Source organism: Nerophis lumbriciformis, linkage group LG08 (genome assembly GCF_033978685.3).
Source record: "Nerophis lumbriciformis linkage group LG08, RoL_Nlum_v2.1, whole genome shotgun sequence".
NCBI lineage: Eukaryota > Metazoa > Chordata > Actinopteri > Syngnathiformes > Syngnathidae > Nerophis > Nerophis lumbriciformis.
Genome location: NC_084555.2, coordinates 52,030,001 through 52,050,732, shown reverse-complemented (window position 1 = coordinate 52,050,732; position 20,732 = coordinate 52,030,001). Strand labels below are relative to the sequence as shown.

At 40.2% G+C, this 20,732-nt stretch overlaps 1 protein-coding gene across 1 annotated transcript in view; it reads left to right on the top strand.

The window, feature by feature from the left end:
• The window catches only part of plekhh1 (pleckstrin homology domain containing, family H (with MyTH4 domain) member 1), a 169,116-nt gene that overhangs the window by 147,315 nt on the left and 1,069 nt on the right, over positions 1–20,732 (top strand). Inside the window, exon 29 of the mRNA XM_072913745.1 lies at positions 18,184–18,330. Within this exon, the coding sequence (XP_072769846.1) occupies positions 18,184–18,330 (147 nt within the window). The remainder of the gene's footprint in view (positions 1–18,183; positions 18,331–20,732) is intronic.

The window sequence follows — 20,732 nt, the reverse complement described above, 5'->3', positions numbered from 1 at the left end:
AGCTATTAAACAATTAGCAGCAAAAAATTAGCAGCAAACAATTAGCAGCTAATCATTCAATATGGTCAGTAGCCAGCCGCTAATAGCTAGCCGCTAATTTCTACCTATTAACAATTAGCAGCAAACAATTAGCAGCGAACAATCAGCAGCTAATCACTCACTACGGTCAGTAGCTAGCCGCTAGTAGCTAGCCGTTAATAGCTAGCCGCTTATAGCTAACTATTAACAATTAGCAGCGAACATTCAGCAGCTAATCACTCACTATGATCAGTAGCTAGTCGCTAATAGCTGCTAACAATTAGCAGCGAACAATTAGCAGCTAATCATTCACTATGGTCAGTAGCTAGCCGGTAATAGCTAACCGCTAATAACGACTAACAATTAGCAGCGAACACTTAGCAGCTAGTCATTCCCTATGGTCAGTAGCTATCCGCTAATAGCTAGCCTCTAATAACGGCTAGCATTCAGCAGCGAACAATTAGCAGCTAATCATATACTATGGTCAGTAGCTAGCCGGTAATAGCTAGCCGCTAATAGCCAGCCGCTAATAGCTAACCGCTAAAAATGGCTAACAATTAGCAGCGAACAATTAGCAGCTAATCATTCACTATGATCTGTAGCTAGCCGGTAATAGCTAGCTGTTAATAGCTAGCCGCTAATAGCAGCTAACAATTAGCAGCGAACAATTAGCACCTAATCATTCACTATGGTCAGTAGCTAGCCGCTAATAGCTAGCTATTAACAATTAGCAGCAAACAATTAGCAGCTAATCATTCAATATGGTCAGTAGCCAGCCACTAATAGCTAGCCGCTAATTTCTACCTATTAACAATTAGCAGCAAACAATTAGCAGCTAATCATTCAATATGGTCAGTAGCCAGCCGCTAATAGCTAGCCGCTAATTTCTACCTATTAACATTTAGCAGCGAACAATTAGCAGCTAATCATTCAATATGGTCAGTAGCTAGCCGCTAATAGCTGGCCGCTAATAGCGGCTAACAATTAGCAGCGAACAATTAGCAGCTAATCATTCAATATGGTCAGTAGCTAGCCGGTAATAGCTAGCCGCTAATAGCCAGCCGCTAATAGCTAACCGCTAATAACGGCTAACAATTAGCAGTGAACAATTAGCACCTAATCATTCACTATGGTCAGTAGCTAGCCGCTAATATCTAGCCGCTAATAGCTAGCCACTAATAGCAGCTAACAATAGCACGAACAATTAGCACCTAATCATTCACTATGGTCAGTAGCTAGCCGCTAATAGCTGGCCGCTAATAGCTAGCTATTAACAATTAGCAGCAAACAATTAGCAGCTAATCATTCAATATGGTCAGTAGCCAGCCACTAATAGATAGCCGATAATTTCTACCTATTAACAATTAGCAGCAAACAATTAGCAGCGAACAATTAGCAGCGATCAATTAGGAGCTAATCATTCAATATGGTCAGTAGCTAGCCGCTAATAGCTAGCTGCTAATAGATAGCTATTAACAATTAGCAGCAAACAATTAGCAGTTAATCATTCAATATGGTCAGTAGCCAGCCACTAATAGCTAGCCGCTAATTTCTACCTATTAACATTTAGCAGCGAACAATTAGCAGCTAATCATTCAATATGGTCAGTAGCTAGCCGCTAATAGCTGCCCGCTAATAGCGGCTAACAATTAGCAGCGAACAATTAGCAGCTAATCATTCACTATGGTCAGTAGCTAGCCGCTAATAGCTTGCTATTAACAATTAGCAGCTAATCATTCAATATGGTCAGTAGCTAGCCGGTAATAGCTAGCCGCTAATAGCCAGCCGCTAATAGCTAACCGCTAATAACGGCTAACAATTAGCAGTGAACAATTAGCACCTAATCATTCACTATGGTCAGTAGCTAGCCGCTAATATCTAGCCGCTAATAGCTAGCCGCTAATAGCAGCTAACAATAGCACGAACAATTAGCACCTAATCTATCACTATGGTCAGTAGCTAGCCGCTAATAGCTGGCCGCTAATAGCTAGCTATGAACAATTAGCAGCAAACAATTAGCAGCAAACAATTAGCAGCTAATCATTCAATATGGTCAGTAGCCAGCCACTAATAGATAGCCGATAATTTCTACCTATTAACAATTAGCAGCAAACAATTAGCAGCGATCAATTAGCAGCTAGTCATTCAATATGGTCAGTAGCTAGCCGCTTATAGCTAGCTGCTAATAGCTAGCTATGAACAATTAGCAGCGAACAATTAGCAGTTAATCATTCAATATGGTCAGTAGCCAGCCGCTAATAGCTAGCCGCTAATAGCGGCTAACAATTAGCAGCGAACAATTAGCAGCTAATCATTCAATATGGTCAGTAGCTAGCTGCTAATAGCTAGCTATTAACAATTAGCAGCTAATCATTCATTATGGTTAGTAGCTAGCCGCTAATAGCTAGCTATTAACAATTAGCAGCGAACAATTAGCAGCTAATCATTCAATATGGTCAGTAGCCAGCCACTACTAGCTAGCCGCTAATTTCTACCTTTTAACAATTAGCAGCAAACAATTAGCAGCGAACAATTAGCAGCTAATCAGTCAATATGGTCAGTAGCTAGCCGCTAATAGCTAGCCGCTAATAGCTAGCTATAAACAATTAGCAGCGAACAATTAGCACCTAATCATTCAATTTGGTCAGTAGCCAGCCGCTAATAGCTAGCCGATAATAGCTCGCCGCTAATAGCGGCTAACAATTAGCAGCGAACAATTAGCAGCTAGTCATTCACTATGGTCAGTAGCTAGCCGCTAATAGCTAGCTGCTAATAGCCAGCCGCTAAAACCTAACCGCTAATAACGGCTAACAATTAGCAGCGAACAATTAGCAGCTAATCATTCACTATGGTCTGTAGCTAGCCGCTAGTAGCTAGCCGCTAAAAGCAGCTAACAATTAGCAGCGAACAATTAGTACCTAATCATTCACTATGGTCAGTAGCTATCCACTAATAGCTGGCCGCTAATAGCTAGCTATTAACAATTAGCAGCAAACAATTAGCAGTTAATCATTCAATATGGTCAGTAGCCAGCCACTAATAGCTAGCCGCTAATTTCTACCTATTAACAATTAGCAGCAAACAATTAGCAGCGAGCAATTAGCAGCTAATCATTCAATATGGTCAGTAGCCAGCCGCTAATAGCTAGCCGCTAATAGCGGCTAACAATTAGCAGCGAACAATTAGCAGCTAATCATTCACTATGGTCAGGAGCTAGCAGCTAATAGCTAGCTATTAACAATTAGCAGCTAATCATTCAATATGGTCAGTAGCCAGCCGCTAATAGCTAGCCGCTAATTTCTACCTATTAACAATTAGCAGCAAACAATTAGCAGCGAACAATTAGCAGCTAATCATTCCATATGGTCAGTAGCCAGCCGCTAATAGCTAGCCGCTAATAGCGGCTAAAAATTAGCAGCGAACAATTAGCAGCTAATCATTCACTATGGTCAGGAGCTAGCAGCTAATAGCTAGCTATTAACAATTAGCAGCTAATCATTCAATATGGTTTGTAGCTAGCCGCTAATAGCTAGCTATTAACAATTAGCAGCTAATCATTCAATATGGTTAGTAGCTAGCCGCTAATAGCTAGCTATTAACAATTAGCAGCGAACAATTAGCAGCTAATCATTCAATATGGTCAGTAGCCAGCCACTACTAGCTAGCCGCTAATTTCTACCTTTTAACAATTAGCAGCAAACAATTAGCAGCGAACAATTAGCAGCTAATCAGTCAATATGGTCAGTAGCTAGCCGCTAATAGCTAGCTATTAACAATTAGCAGCTAATCATTCAATATGGTCAGTAGCTAGCTGCTAATAGCTAGCTATTAACAATTAGCAGCGAACAATTAGCAGCTAATCATTCACTATGGTCAGTAGCTAGCCGCTAATAACGACTAGCAATTAGCAGCGAACAATTAGCAGCTAATCATTCACTATGGTCAGTAACTAGCCGGTAATAGCTAGCCGCTAATATCTGCTAACAATTAGCAGCGAACAATCAGCAGCTAATCACTCACTATGGTCAGTAGCTAGTCGCTAATAGCTGCTAACAATTAGCAGCGAACAATTAGCAGCTAATCATTCACTATGGTCAGTAGCTAGCCGGTAATAGCTAGCCGCTAAAAGCCAGCCGCTAATAGCTAACCGCTAATAAAGGCTAACAATTAGCAGCGAACAATTAGCAGCTAGTCATTTACTATGGTCTGTAGCTAGCCGCTAATAGCTAGCCGCTAATAGCAGCTAACAATTAGCAGCGAACAATTAGCACCTAATCATTCACTATGGCTAGCCGTTAATAGCTCGCCGCTAATAGCTAGCTATTAAACAATTAGCAGCAAAAAAATTAGCAGCAAACAATTAGCAGCTAATCATTCAATATGGTCAGTAGCCAGCCGCTAATAGCTAGCCGCTAATTTCTACCTATTAACAATTAGCAGCAAACAATTAGCAGCGAACAATAAGCAGCTAATCACTCACTACGGTCAGTAGCTAGCCGCTAGTAGCTAGCCGTTAATAGCTAGCCGCTTATAGCTAGCTATTAACAATTAGCAGCGAACAATTAACAGCGAACAATCAGCAGCTAATCACTCACTATGGTCAGTAGCTAGCCGCTAATAGCTGCTAACAATTAGCAGCGAACAATTAGCAGCTAATCATTCACTATGGTCAGTAGCTAGCCGCTAATAACGACTAGCAATTAGCAGCGAACAATTAGCAGCTAATCATTCACTATGGTCAGTAACTAGCTGGTAATAGCTAGCCGCTAATATCTGCTAACAATTAGCAGCGAACAATCAGCAGCTAATCACTCACTATGGTCAGTAGCTAGTCGCTAATAGCTGCTAACAATTAGCAGCGAACAATTAGCAGCTAATCATTCACTATGGTCAGTAGCTAGCCGGTAATAGCTAGCCGCTAAAAGCCAGCCGCTAATAGCTAACCGCTAATAAAGGCTAACAATTAGCAGCGAACAATTAGCAGCTAGTCATTTACTATGGTCTGTAGCTAGCCGCTAATAGCTAGCCGCTAATAGCAGCTAACAATTAGCAGCGAACAATTAGCACCTAATCATTCACTATGGCTAGCCGTTAATAGCTCGCCGCTAATAGCTAGCTATTAAACAATTAGCAGCAAAAAATTAGCAGCAAACAATTAGCAGCTAATCATTCAATATGGTCAGTAGCCAGCCGCTAATAGCTAGCCGCTAATTTCTACCTATTAACAATTAGCAGCAAACAATTAGCAGCGAACAATCAGCAGCTAATCACTCACTACGGTCAGTAGCTAGCCGCTAGTAGCTAGCCGTTAATAGCTAGCCGCTTATAGCTAACTATTAACAATTAGCAGCGAACATTCAGCAGCTAATCACTCACTATGATCAGTAGCTAGTCGCTAATAGCTGCTAACAATTAGCAGCGAACAATTAGCAGCTAATCATTCACTATGGTCAGTAGCTAGCCGGTAATAGCTAACCGCTAATAACGACTAACAATTAGCAGCGAACACTTAGCAGCTAGTCATTCCCTATGGTCAGTAGCTATCCGCTAATAGCTAGCCTCTAATAACGGCTAGCATTCAGCAGCGAACAATTAGCAGCTAATCATATACTATGGTCAGTAGCTAGCCGGTAATAGCTAGCCGCTAATAGCCAGCCGCTAATAGCTAACCGCTAAAAATGGCTAACAATTAGCAGCGAACAATTAGCAGCTAATCATTCACTATGATCTGTAGCTAGCCGGTAATAGCTAGCTGTTAATAGCTAGCCGCTAATAGCAGCTAACAATTAGCAGCGAACAATTAGCACCTAATCATTCACTATGGTCAGTAGCTAGCCGCTAATAGCTAGCTATTAACAATTAGCAGCAAACAATTAGCAGCTAATCATTCAATATGGTCAGTAGCCAGCCACTAATAGCTAGCCGCTAATTTCTACCTATTAACAATTAGCAGCAAACAATTAGCAGCTAATCATTCAATATGGTCAGTAGCCAGCCGCTAATAGCTAGCCGCTAATTTCTACCTATTAACATTTAGCAGCGAACAATTAGCAGCTAATCATTCAATATGGTCAGTAGCTAGCCGCTAATAGCTGGCCGCTAATAGCGGCTAACAATTAGCAGCGAACAATTAGCAGCTAATCATTCACTATGGTCAGTAGCCAGCCACTAATAGCTAGCCGCTAATTTCTACCTATTAACAATTAGCAGCAAACAATTAGCAGCTAATCATTCAATATGGTCAGTAGCCAGCCACTAATAGCTAGCCGCTAATTTCTACCTATTAACAATTAGCAGCAAACAATTAGCAGCTAATCATTCAATATGGTCAGTAGCCAGCCGCTAATAGCTAGCCGCTAATTTCTACCTATTAACATTTAGCAGCGAACAATTAGCAGCTAATCATTCAATATGGTCAGTAGCTAGCCGCTAATAGCTGGCCGCTAATAGCGGCTAACAATTAGCAGCGAACAATTAGCAGCTAATCATTCACTATGGTCAGTAGCTAGCCGCTAATAGCTTGCTATTAACAATTAGCAGCTAATCATTCAATATGGTCAGTAGCTAGCCGGTAATAGCTAGCCGCTAATAGCCAGCCGCTAATAGCTAACCGCTAATAACGGCTAACAATTAGCAGTGAACAATTAGCACCTAATCATTCACTATGGTCAGTAGCTAGCCGCTAATATCTAGCCGCTAATAGCTAGCCGCTAATAGCAGCTAACAATAGCACGAACAATTAGCACCTAATCATTCACTATGGTCAGTAGCTAGCCGCTAATAGCTGGCCGCTAATAGCTAGCTATGAACAATTAGCAGCAAACAATTAGCAGCTAATCATTCAATATGGTCAGTAGCCAGCCACTAATAGATAGCCGATAATTTCTACCTATTAACAATTAGCAGCAAACAATTAGCAGCGAACAATTAGCAGCGATCAATTAGGAGCTAATCATTCAATATGGTCAGTAGCTAGCCGCTAATAGCTAGCTGCTAATAGATAGCTATTAACAATTAGCAGCGAACAATTAGCAGCTAATCATTCAATATGGTCAGTAGCTAGCCGCTAATAGCTGGCCGCTAATAGCGGCTAACAATTAGCAGCGAACAATTAGCAGCTAATCATTCACTATGGTCAGTAGCTAGCCGCTAATAGCTTGCTATTAACAATTAGCAGCTAATCATTCAATATGGTCAGTAGCTAGCCGGTAATAGCTAGCCGCTAATAGCCAGCCGCTAATAGCTAACCGCTAATAACGGCTAACAATTAGCAGTGAACAATTAGCACCTAATCATTCACTATGGTCAGTAGCTAGCCGCTAATATCTAGCCGCTAATAGCTAGCCGCTAATAGCAGCTAACAATAGCACGAACAATTAGCACCTAATCTATCACTATGGTCAGTAGCTAGCCGCTAATAGCTGGCCGCTAATAGCTAGCTATGAACAATTAGCAGCAAACAATTAGCAGCAAACAATTAGCAGCTAATCATTCAATATGGTCAGTAGCCAGCCACTAATAGATAGCCGATAATTTCTACCTATTAACAATTAGCAGCAAACAATTAGCAGCGATCAATTAGGAGCTAATCATTCAATATGGTCAGTAGCTAGCCGCTAATAGCTAGCTGCTAATAGATAGCTATTAACAATTAGCAGCAAACAATTAGCAGTTAATCATTCAATATGGTCAGTAGCCAGCCACTAATAGCTAGCCGCTAATTTCTACCTATTAACAATTAGCAGCAAACAATTAGCAGCGATCAATTAGCAGCTAGTCATTCAATATGGTCAGTAGCTAGCCGCTTATAGCTAGCTGCTAATAGCTAGCTATGAACAATTAGCAGCGAACAATTAGCAGTTAATCATTCAATATGGTCAGTAGCCAGCCGCTAATAGCTAGCCGCTAATAGCGGCTAACAATTAGCAGCGAACAATTAGCAGCTAATCATTCAATATGGTCAGTAGCTAGCTGCTAATAGCTAGCTATTAACAATTAGCAGCTAATCATTCATTATGGTTAGTAGCTAGCCGCTAATAGCTAGCTATTAACAATTAGCAGCGAACAATTAGCAGCTAATCATTCAATATGGTCAGTAGCCAGCCACTACTAGCTAGCCGCTAATTTCTACCTTTTAACAATTAGCAGCAAACAATTAGCAGCGAACAATTAGCAGCTAATCAGTCAATATGGTCAGTAGCTAGCCGCTAATAGCTAGCCGCTAATAGCTAGCTATAAACAATTAGCAGCGAACAATTAGCACCTAATCATTCAATTTGGTCAGTAGCCAGCCGCTAATAGCTAGCCGATAATAGCTCGCCGCTAATAGCGGCTAACAATTAGCAGCGAACAATTAGCAGCTAGTCATTCACTATGGTCAGTAGCTAGCCGCTAATAGCTAGCTGCTAATAGCCAGCCGCTAAAACCTAACCGCTAATAACGGCTAACAATTAGCAGCGAACAATTAGCAGCTAATCATTCACTATGGTCTGTAGCTAGCCGCTAGTAGCTAGCCGCTAAAAGCAGCTAACAATTAGCAGCGAACAATTAGTACCTAATCATTCACTATGGTCAGTAGCTATCCACTAATAGCTGGCCGCTAATAGCTAGCTATTAACAATTAGCAGCAAACAATTAGCAGTTAATCATTCAATATGGTCAGTAGCCAGCCACTAATAGATAGCCGCTAATTTCTACCTATTAACAATTAGCAGCAAACAATTAGCAGCGAGCAATTAGCAGCTAATCATTCAATATGGTCAGTAGCCAGCCGCTAATAGCTAGCCGCTAATAGCGGCTAACAATTAGCAGCGAACAATTAGCAGCTAATCATTCACTATGGTCAGGAGCTAGCAGCTAATAGCTAGCTATTAACAATTAGCAGCTAATCATTCAATATGGTCAGTAGCCAGCCGCTAATAGCTAGCCGCTAATTTCTACCTATTAACAATTAGCAGCAAACAATTAGCAGCGAACAATTAGCAGCTAATCATTCCATATGGTCAGTAGCCAGCCGCTAATAGCTAGCCGCTAATAGCGGCTAACAATTAGCAGCGAACAATTAGCAGCTAATCATTCACTATGGTCAGGAGCTAGCAGCTAATAGCTAGCTATTAACAATTAGCAGCTAATCATTCAATATGGTTAGTAGCTAGCCGCTAATAGCTAGCTATTAACAATTAGCAGCGAACAATTAGCAGCTAATCATTCACTATGGTCAGGAGCTAGCAGCTAATAGCTAGCTATTAACAATTAGCAGCTAATCATTCAATATGGTTAGTAGCTAGCCGCTAATAGCTAGCTATTAACAATTAGCAGCAAACAATTAGCAGCTAATCATTCAATATGGTCAGTAGCCAGCCACTACTAGCTAGCCGCTAATTTCTACCTTTTAACAATTAGCAGCAAACAATTAGCAGCGAACAATTAGCAGCTAATCAGTCAATATGGTCAGTAGCTAGCCGCTAATAGCTAGCCGCTAATAGCTAGCTATAAACAATTAGCAGCGAACAATTAGCACCTAATCATTCAATTTGGTCAGTAGCCAGCCGCTAATAGCTAGCCGATAATAGCTCGCCGCTAATAGCGGCTAACAATTAGCAGCGAACAATTAGCAGCTAGTCATTCACTATGGTCAGTAGCTAGCCGCTAATAGCTAGCTGCTAATAGCCAGCCGCTAAAACCTAACCGCTAATAACGGCTAACAATTAGCAGCGAACAATTAGCAGCTAATCATTCACTATGGTCTGTAGCTAGCCGCTAGTAGCTAGCCGCTAAAAGCAGCTAACAATTAGCAGCGAACAATTAGTACCTAATCATTCACTATGGTCAGTAGCTATCCACTAATAGCTGGCCGCTAATAGCTAGCTATTAACAATTAGCAGCAAACAATTAGCAGTTAATCATTCAATATGGTCAGTAGCCAGCCACTAATAGATAGCCGCTAATTTCTACCTATTAACAATTAGCAGCAAACAATTAGCAGCGAGCAATTAGCAGCTAATCATTCAATATGGTCAGTAGCCAGCCGCTAATAGCTAGCCGCTAATAGCGGCTAACAATTAGCAGCAAACAATTAGCAGCTAATCATTCAATATGGTCAGTAGCCAGCCGCTAATAGCTAGCCGCTAATTTCTACCTATTAACATTTAGCAGCGAACAATTAGCAGCTAATCATTCAATATGGTCAGTAGCTAGCCGCTAATAGCTGGCCGCTAATAGCGGCTAACAATTAGCAGCGAACAATTAGCAGCTAATCATTCACTATGGTCAGTAGCTAGCCGCTAATAGCTTGCTATTAACAATTAGCAGCTAATCATTCAATATGGTCAGTAGCTAGCCGGTAATAGCTAGCCGCTAATAGCCAGCCGCTAATAGCTAACCGCTAATAACGGCTAACAATTAGCAGTGAACAATTAGCACCTAATCATTCACTATGGTCAGTAGCTAGCCGCTAATATCTAGCCGCTAATAGCTAGCCGCTAATAGCAGCTAACAATAGCACGAACAATTAGCACCTAATCATTCACTATGGTCAGTAGCTAGCCGCTAATAGCTGGCCGCTAATAGCTAGCTATGAACAATTAGCAGCAAACAATTAGCAGCTAATCATTCAATATGGTCAGTAGCCAGCCACTAATAGATAGCCGATAATTTCTACCTATTAACAATTAGCAGCAAACAATTAGCAGCGAACAATTAGCAGCGATCAATTAGGAGCTAATCATTCAATATGGTCAGTAGCTAGCCGCTAATAGCTAGCTGCTAATAGATAGCTATTAACAATTAGCAGCGAACAATTAGCAGCTAATCATTCAATATGGTCAGTAGCTAGCCGCTAATAGCTGGCCGCTAATAGCGGCTAACAATTAGCAGCGAACAATTAGCAGCTAATCATTCACTATGGTCAGTAGCTAGCCGCTAATAGCTTGCTATTAACAATTAGCAGCTAATCATTCAATATGGTCAGTAGCTAGCCGGTAATAGCTAGCCGCTAATAGCCAGCCGCTAATAGCTAACCGCTAATAACGGCTAACAATTAGCAGTGAACAATTAGCACCTAATCATTCACTATGGTCAGTAGCTAGCCGCTAATATCTAGCCGCTAATAGCTAGCCGCTAATAGCAGCTAACAATAGCACGAACAATTAGCACCTAATCTATCACTATGGTCAGTAGCTAGCCGCTAATAGCTGGCCGCTAATAGCTAGCTATGAACAATTAGCAGCAAACAATTAGCAGCAAACAATTAGCAGCTAATCATTCAATATGGTCAGTAGCCAGCCACTAATAGATAGCCGATAATTTCTACCTATTAACAATTAGCAGCAAACAATTAGCAGCGATCAATTAGGAGCTAATCATTCAATATGGTCAGTAGCTAGCCGCTAATAGCTAGCTGCTAATAGATAGCTATTAACAATTAGCAGCAAACAATTAGCAGTTAATCATTCAATATGGTCAGTAGCCAGCCACTAATAGCTAGCCGCTAATTTCTACCTATTAACAATTAGCAGCAAACAATTAGCAGCGATCAATTAGCAGCTAGTCATTCAATATGGTCAGTAGCTAGCCGCTTATAGCTAGCTGCTAATAGCTAGCTATGAACAATTAGCAGCGAACAATTAGCAGTTAATCATTCAATATGGTCAGTAGCCAGCCGCTAATAGCTAGCCGCTAATAGCGGCTAACAATTAGCAGCGAACAATTAGCAGCTAATCATTCAATATGGTCAGTAGCTAGCTGCTAATAGCTAGCTATTAACAATTAGCAGCTAATCATTCATTATGGTTAGTAGCTAGCCGCTAATAGCTAGCTATTAACAATTAGCAGCGAACAATTAGCAGCTAATCATTCAATATGGTCAGTAGCCAGCCACTACTAGCTAGCCGCTAATTTCTACCTTTTAACAATTAGCAGCAAACAATTAGCAGCGAACAATTAGCAGCTAATCAGTCAATATGGTCAGTAGCTAGCCGCTAATAGCTAGCCGCTAATAGCTAGCTATAAACAATTAGCAGCGAACAATTAGCACCTAATCATTCAATTTGGTCAGTAGCCAGCCGCTAATAGCTAGCCGATAATAGCTCGCCGCTAATAGCGGCTAACAATTAGCAGCGAACAATTAGCAGCTAGTCATTCACTATGGTCAGTAGCTAGCCGCTAATAGCTAGCTGCTAATAGCCAGCCGCTAAAACCTAACCGCTAATAACGGCTAACAATTAGCAGCGAACAATTAGCAGCTAATCATTCACTATGGTCTGTAGCTAGCCGCTAGTAGCTAGCCGCTAAAAGCAGCTAACAATTAGCAGCGAACAATTAGTACCTAATCATTCACTATGGTCAGTAGCTATCCACTAATAGCTGGCCGCTAATAGCTAGCTATTAACAATTAGCAGCAAACAATTAGCAGTTAATCATTCAATATGGTCAGTAGCCAGCCACTAATAGATAGCCGCTAATTTCTACCTATTAACAATTAGCAGCAAACAATTAGCAGCGAGCAATTAGCAGCTAATCATTCAATATGGTCAGTAGCCAGCCGCTAATAGCTAGCCGCTAATAGCGGCTAACAATTAGCAGCGAACAATTAGCAGCTAATCATTCACTATGGTCAGGAGCTAGCAGCTAATAGCTAGCTATTAACAATTAGCAGCTAATCATTCAATATGGTCAGTAGCCAGCCGCTAATAGCTAGCCGCTAATTTCTACCTATTAACAATTAGCAGCAAACAATTAGCAGCGAACAATTAGCAGCTAATCATTCCATATGGTCAGTAGCCAGCCGCTAATAGCTAGCCGCTAATAGCGGCTAACAATTAGCAGCGAACAATTAGCAGCTAATCATTCACTATGGTCAGGAGCTAGCAGCTAATAGCTAGCTATTAACAATTAGCAGCTAATCATTCAATATGGTTAGTAGCTAGCCGCTAATAGCTAGCTATTAACAATTAGCAGCGAACAATTAGCAGCTAATCATTCACTATGGTCAGGAGCTAGCAGCTAATAGCTAGCTATTAACAATTAGCAGCTAATCATTCAATATGGTTAGTAGCTAGCCGCTAATAGCTAGCTATTAACAATTAGCAGCAAACAATTAGCAGCTAATCATTCAATATGGTCAGTAGCCAGCCACTACTAGCTAGCCGCTAATTTCTACCTTTTAACAATTAGCAGCAAACAATTAGCAGCGAACAATTAGCAGCTAATCAGTCAATATGGTCAGTAGCTAGCCGCTAATAGCTAGCCGCTAATAGCTAGCTATAAACAATTAGCAGCGAACAATTAGCACCTAATCATTCAATTTGGTCAGTAGCCAGCCGCTAATAGCTAGCCGATAATAGCTCGCCGCTAATAGCGGCTAACAATTAGCAGCGAACAATTAGCAGCTAGTCATTCACTATGGTCAGTAGCTAGCCGCTAATAGCTAGCTGCTAATAGCCAGCCGCTAAAACCTAACCGCTAATAACGGCTAACAATTAGCAGCGAACAATTAGCAGCTAATCATTCACTATGGTCTGTAGCTAGCCGCTAGTAGCTAGCCGCTAAAAGCAGCTAACAATTAGTAGCGAACAATTAGTACCTAATCATTCACTATGGTCAGTAGCTATCCACTAATAGCTGGCCGCTAATAGCTAGCTATTAACAATTAGCAGCAAACAATTAGCAGTTAATCATTCAATATGGTCAGTAGCCAGCCACTAATAGATAGCCGCTAATTTCTACCTATTAACAATTAGCAGCAAACAATTAGCAGCGAGCAATTAGCAGCTAATCATTCAATATGGTCAGTAGCCAGCCGCTAATAGCTAGCCGCTAATAGCGGCTAACAATTAGCAGCGAACAATTAGCAGCTAATCATTCACTATGGTCAGGAGCTAGCAGCTAATAGCTAGCTATTAACAATTAGCAGCTAATCATTCAATATGGTCAGTAGCCAGCCGCTAATAGCTAGCCGCTAATTTCTACCAATTAACAATTAGCAGCAAACAATTAGCAGCGAACAATTAGCAGCTAATCATTCCATATGGTCAGTAGCCAGCCGCTAATAGCTAGCCGCTAATAGCGGCTAACAATTAGCAGCGAACAATTAGCAGCTAATCATTCAATATGGTCAGTAGCCAGCCACTAATAGCTAGCCGCTAATTTCTACCTTTTAACAATTAGCAGCAAACAATTAGCAGCGAACAATTAGCAGCTAATCAGTCAATATGGTCAGTAGCTAGCCGCTAATAGCTAGCTATTAACAATTAGCAGCTAATCATTCAATATGGTCAGTAGCTAGCTGCTAATAGCTAGCTATTAACAATTAGCAGCGAACAATTAGCAGCTAATCATTCAATATGGTCAGTAGCTAGCTGCTAATAGCTAGCCGCTAATTTCTACCTATTAACAATTAGCAGCAAACAATTAGCAGCGAACAATTAGCAGCTAATCATTCCATATGGTCAGTAGCCAGCCGCTAATAGCTAGCCGCTAATAGCGGCTAACAATTAGCAGCGAACAATTAGCAGCTAATCATTCACTATGGTCAGGAGCTAGCAGCTAATAGCTAGCTATTAACAATTAGCAGCTAATCATTCAATATGGTTAGTAGCTAGCCGCTAATAGCTAGCTATTAACAATTAGCAGCGAACAATTAGCAGCTAATCATTCACTATGGTCAGGAGCTAGCAGCTAATAGCTAGCTATTAACAATTAGCAGCTAATCATTCAATATGGTTAGTAGCTAGCCGCTAATAGCTAGCTATTAACAATTAGCAGCAAACAATTAGCAGCTAATCATTCAATATGGTCAGTAGCCAGCCACTACTAGCTAGCCGCTAATTTCTACCTTTTAACAATTAGCAGCAAACAATTAGCAGCGAACAATTAGCAGCTAATCAGTCAATATGGTCAGTAGCTAGCCGCTAATAGCTAGCCGCTAATAGCTAGCTATAAACAATTAGCAGCGAACAATTAGCACCTAATCATTCAATTTGGTCAGTAGCCAGCCGCTAATAGCTAGCCGATAATAGCTCGCCGCTAATAGCGGCTAACAATTAGCAGCGAACAATTAGCAGCTAGTCATTCACTATGGTCAGTAGCTAGCCGCTAATAGCTAGCTGCTAATAGCCAGCCGCTAAAACCTAACCGCTAATAACGGCTAACAATTAGCAGCGAACAATTAGCAGCTAATCATTCACTATGGTCTGTAGCTAGCCGCTAGTAGCTAGCCGCTAAAAGCAGCTAACAATTAGTAGCGAACAATTAGTACCTAATCATTCACTATGGTCAGTAGCTATCCACTAATAGCTGGCCGCTAATAGCTAGCTATTAACAATTAGCAGCAAACAATTAGCAGTTAATCATTCAATATGGTCAGTAGCCAGCCACTAATAGATAGCCGCTAATTTCTACCTATTAACAATTAGCAGCAAACAATTAGCAGCGAGCAATTAGCAGCTAATCATTCAATATGGTCAGTAGCCAGCCGCTAATAGCTAGCCGCTAATAGCGGCTAACAATTAGCAGCGAACAATTAGCAGCTAATCATTCACTATGGTCAGGAGCTAGCAGCTAATAGCTAGCTATTAACAATTAGCAGCTAATCATTCAATATGGTCAGTAGCCAGCCGCTAATAGCTAGCCGCTAATTTCTACCAATTAACAATTAGCAGCAAACAATTAGCAGCGAACAATTAGCAGCTAATCATTCCATATGGTCAGTAGCCAGCCGCTAATAGCTAGCCGCTAATAGCGGCTAACAATTAGCAGCGAACAATTAGCAGCTAATCATTCAATATGGTCAGTAGCCAGCCACTAATAGCTAGCCGCTAATTTCTACCTTTTAACAATTAGCAGCAAACAATTAGCAGCGAACAATTAGCAGCTAATCAGTCAATATGGTCAGTAGCTAGCCGCTAATAGCTAGCTATTAACAATTAGCAGCTAATCATTCAATATGGTCAGTAGCTAGCTGCTAATAGCTAGCTATTAACAATTAGCAGCGAACAATTAGCAGCTAATCATTCAATATGGTCAGTAGCTAGCTGCTAATAGCTAGCCGCTAATTTCTACCTATTAACAATTAGCAGCAAACAATTAGCAGCGAACAATTAGCAGCTAATCATTCCATATGGTCAGTAGCCAGCCGCTAATAGCTAGCCGCTAATAGCGGCTAACAATTAGCAGCGAACAATTAGCAGCTAATCATTCACTATGGTCAGGAGCTAGCAGCTAATAGCTAGCTATTAACAATTAGCAGCTAATCATTCAATATGGTTAGTAGCTAGCCGCTAATAGCTAGCTATTAACAATTAGCAGCGAACAATTAGCAGCTAATCATTCACTATGGTCAGGAGCTAGCAGCTAATAGCTAGCTATTAACAATTAGCAGCTAATCATTCAATATGGTTAGTAGCTAGCCGCTAATAGCTAGCTATTAACAATTAGCAGCAAACAATTAGCAGCTAATCATTCAATATGGTCAGTAGCCAGCCACTACTAGCTAGCCGCTAATTTCTACCTTTTAACAATTAGCAGCAAACAATTAGCAGCGAACAATTAGCAGCTAATCAGTCAATATGGTCAGTAGCTAGCCGCTAATAGCTAGCCGCTAATAGCTAGCTATAAACAATTAGCAGCGAACAATTAGCACCTAATCATTCAATTTGGTCAGTAGCCAGCCGCTAATAGCTAGCCGATAATAGCTCGCCGCTAATAGCGGCTAACAATTAGCAGCGAACAATTAGCAGCTAGTCATTCACTATGGTCAGTAGCTAGCCGCTAATAGCTAGCTGCTAATAGCCAGCCGCTAAAACCTAACCGCTAATAACGGCTAACAATTAGCAGCGAACAATTAGCAGCTAATCATTCACTATGGTCTGTAGCTAGCCGCTAGTAGCTAGCCGCTAAAAGCAGCTAACAATTAGTAGCGAACAATTAGTACCTAATCATTCACTATGGTCAGTAGCTATCCACTAATAGCTGGCCGCTAATAGCTAGCTATTAACAATTAGCAGCAAACAATTAGCAGTTAATCATTCAATATGGTCAGTAGCCAGCCACTAATAGATAGCCGCTAATTTCTACCTATTAACAATTAGCAGCAAACAATTAGCAGCGAGCAATTAGCAGCTAATCATTCAATATGGTCAGTAGCCAGCCGCTAATAGCTAGCCGCTAATAGCGGCTAACAATTAGCAGCGAACAATTAGCAGCTAATCATTCACTATGGTCAGGAGCTAGCAGCTAATAGCTAGCTATTAACAATTAGCAGCTAATCATTCAATATGGTCAGTAGCCAGCCGCTAATAGCTAGCCGCTAATTTCTACCAATTAACAATTAGCAGCAAACAATTAGCAGCGAACAATTAGCAGCTAATCATTCCATATGGTCAGTAGCCAGCCGCTAATAGCTAGCCGCTAATAGCGGCTAACAATTAGCAGCGAACAATTAGCAGCTAATCATTCAATATGGTCAGTAGCCAGCCACTAATAGCTAGCCGCTAATTTCTACCTTTTAACAATTAGCAGCAAACAATTAGCAGCGAACAATTAGCAGCTAATCAGTCAATATGGTCAGTAGCTAGCCGCTAATAGCTAGCTATTAACAATTAGCAGCTAATCATTCAATATGGTCAGTAGCTAGCTGCTAATAGCTAGCTATTAACAATTAGCAGCGAACAATTAGCAGCTAATCATTCAATATGGTCAGTAGCTAGCTGCTAATAGCTAGCTATTAACAATTAGCAGCGAACAATTAGCAGCTAATCATTCAATATGGTCAGTAGCCAGCCACTAATAGCTAGCTGCTAATAGCTAGCTATTAACAGCTAACAATTAGCAGCTAATCATTCAATATGGTCAGTAGCTAGCTGCTAATAGCTAGCTATTAACAATTAGCAGCTAATCATTCAATATGGTCAGTAGCTAGCTGCTAATAGCTAGCTATTAACAATTAGCAGCGAACAATTAGCAGCTAATCATTCAATATGGTCAGTAGCCAGCCACTAATAGCTAGCTGCTAATAGCTAGCTATTAACAGCTAACAATTAGCAGCTAATCATTCACTACGGACAGTAGCTAGCTGCTAATTGCTAACCGCTAATAGCTAGCTATCCACAATTAGCAGCAAACAGCCAATAGTTAGCATGAATTAATTAACGTGGACCAATCCTTCAGCACACGCTGGCTTCATACGCCTACCAGTCAGTGGTCACGTTCGGGGGCTGCTGTGAGGACTTCATGATGGTCATCAGCCAGCAGAAGGAGGCTGCAAGTGGGAAGAAATGTGTGGAGAAGATGCTGTTTGCTACAACCAAACCAAAGGTAACATTAAGTCTTCTGCTTTTTTTTTTTTTTTAACTTCAATAATGACTCGGAGTGCATGAGAAAGTGCAAAGATAATTAATGAACACGCATTTTGTATAGCACAGCACGGTGAGTCCCACAGGACTGTGATCTATTTGTGGTGGAGTTGTTTGTATAATTAAGTCAAAAAATACAAATGAATGTTCTTCCTTAGCTTCTTTTTGTTTTGTTTGAAAAAAAACAAAAACTTTACTTGCAATCTACCATTTTTTATTTCTCTAACTCATACTTGCCAACCCTCCCGAATTTTCCGGGAGACTCCCGAAAATCAGCGCCTCTCCCGAAAACCTCCCGGGACAAATATTCTCCCGAAAATCTCCCGATTTTCAGCCGGAGCTGGAGGCCACGCCCCCTCCAGCTCCATGCGGACCTGAGTGAGGACAGCCTTTTTTCACGACGGGAGGACAACAGGGTGACAAGAACTAAATCATCCAGACTAGAGATAAATTGTATTATTATGTTTATCTTACCTAAAAATAAATATATTTATTAATTAAAAAAAAAAAAAAAACTAAATACATTTTTCTATATTTTGCTAAAAACATCAAAATGTATTGTATTTTTATTTGTATTTTTTCTGACTCCTTATTACATCCAGGCATTAGAATTATACATTAAAATAAACATATTTGAAATAATTCATTTTAAATGATCATAATAATTCATTTAAAATGACCATATTTAATTATTAAAATAATTGCTTGTTTATCAACAACTTTAGCATTTTATTCATTACATTTTGAAGCTCTCAGAAGCCAAGTTATGTTATATTCCTTAAGATTTATTTATGCAAGTTTGAAGTATCAATTATCTAAACACAGTTTTGTTTGCATATTTCAGGATATATATATATAAATATATGTATGAAATACTTGACTTGGTGAATTCTAGCTGTCAATATACTCCCCCCCTCTTAACCACGCCCCCAACCACGCCCTGCCACACCCCAGACCACGCCCCCACCCCCCACCTCCCGAAATCGGAAGTCTCAAGGTTGGCAAGTATGCTCTAACTTTAGAAAAAAATAAATTTTGCAGCCATACAATTTAGTGTCATATAATTTGGTGCGTGTCACATGCTAACATTAGCATGCAAACTTTTTTGGTGTTGTAAATTTTGCGACCGTTTACTCTATAGTCGTATAACTAGGTACTTGACATATGCTAACTGTTAGGATGCTAATAGTAGCATGCAAACTTTTTCTGGTAAATTTTGCAACCATTCAGTCATATGACTTGGTAATTGATATATGCTAACTGTTAGCATGTTAACTTTTTTTTTTTTTGCAAAATTTGTAACCGTTTACCCCAGAGTCATTCGACTTGGTACTTGACATATGCAAACTGTTAGGATGCTAATAGTAGCATGCAAACTTTTTCTGGTAAATTTTGCAACCGTTTACCTCAGAGTCGTATGACTTGGTATTTGATATATGCTAACTGTTAGCATGGTACATTTTTTTTTTTGTGCAAAATTTGCAACCGTTTACCTCAGAGTCATTCGACTTGGTACTTGACATATGCAAACTGTTAGGATGCTAATAGTAGCATGCAAACTTTTTCTGGTAAATTTTGAAACAGTTGACCTCAGAGCCATATGACTTGGTATTTGATATATGCTAACTGTTAGCATGTTAACTTTTTTTTTTTGCAAAATTTGCAACCGTTTACCCCAGAGTCATTCGACTTGGTACTTGACATATGCTAACTGTTGGCCTGCTAATACTAGCATGCACACTTTTTCTGGTAAATTTTGCAATCGTTTACCCTATAGTCGTATAACTTGGTACTTGACGTATGCTAACTGTTAGCATGCTAATAGTAGCATGCAGACTTTTTCTGGTAAATTTTGCAACCGTTTACCTCAGAGTCGTATGACTTGGTATTTGATATAAGCTAACTGTTAGCATGGTACATTTTTTTTTTTTTTGCAAAATTTGCAACCGTTTACCTCAGAGTCATTCGACTTGATACTTGACATATGCAAACTGTTAGGATGCTAATAGTAGCATGCAAACTTTTTCTGGTAAATTTTGAAACCGTTGACCTCAGAGCCATATGACTTGGTAATTGATATATGCTAACTGTTAGCATGTTAACTTTTTTTTTTTTTTTGCAAAATTTGCAACCGTTTACACCAGAGTCATTCGACTTGGTACTTGACATATGCAAACTGTTAGGATGCTAATAGTAGCATGCAAACTTTTTCTGGTAAATTTTGCAACCGTTTACTTTAATCGTTTACGCTATAGTCGTATAACTTGGTACTTGACATATGCAAACTGTTAGGATGCTAATAGTAGCATGCAAATTTTTTCTGGTAAATTTTGAAACCATTGACCTCAGAGCCATATGACTTGG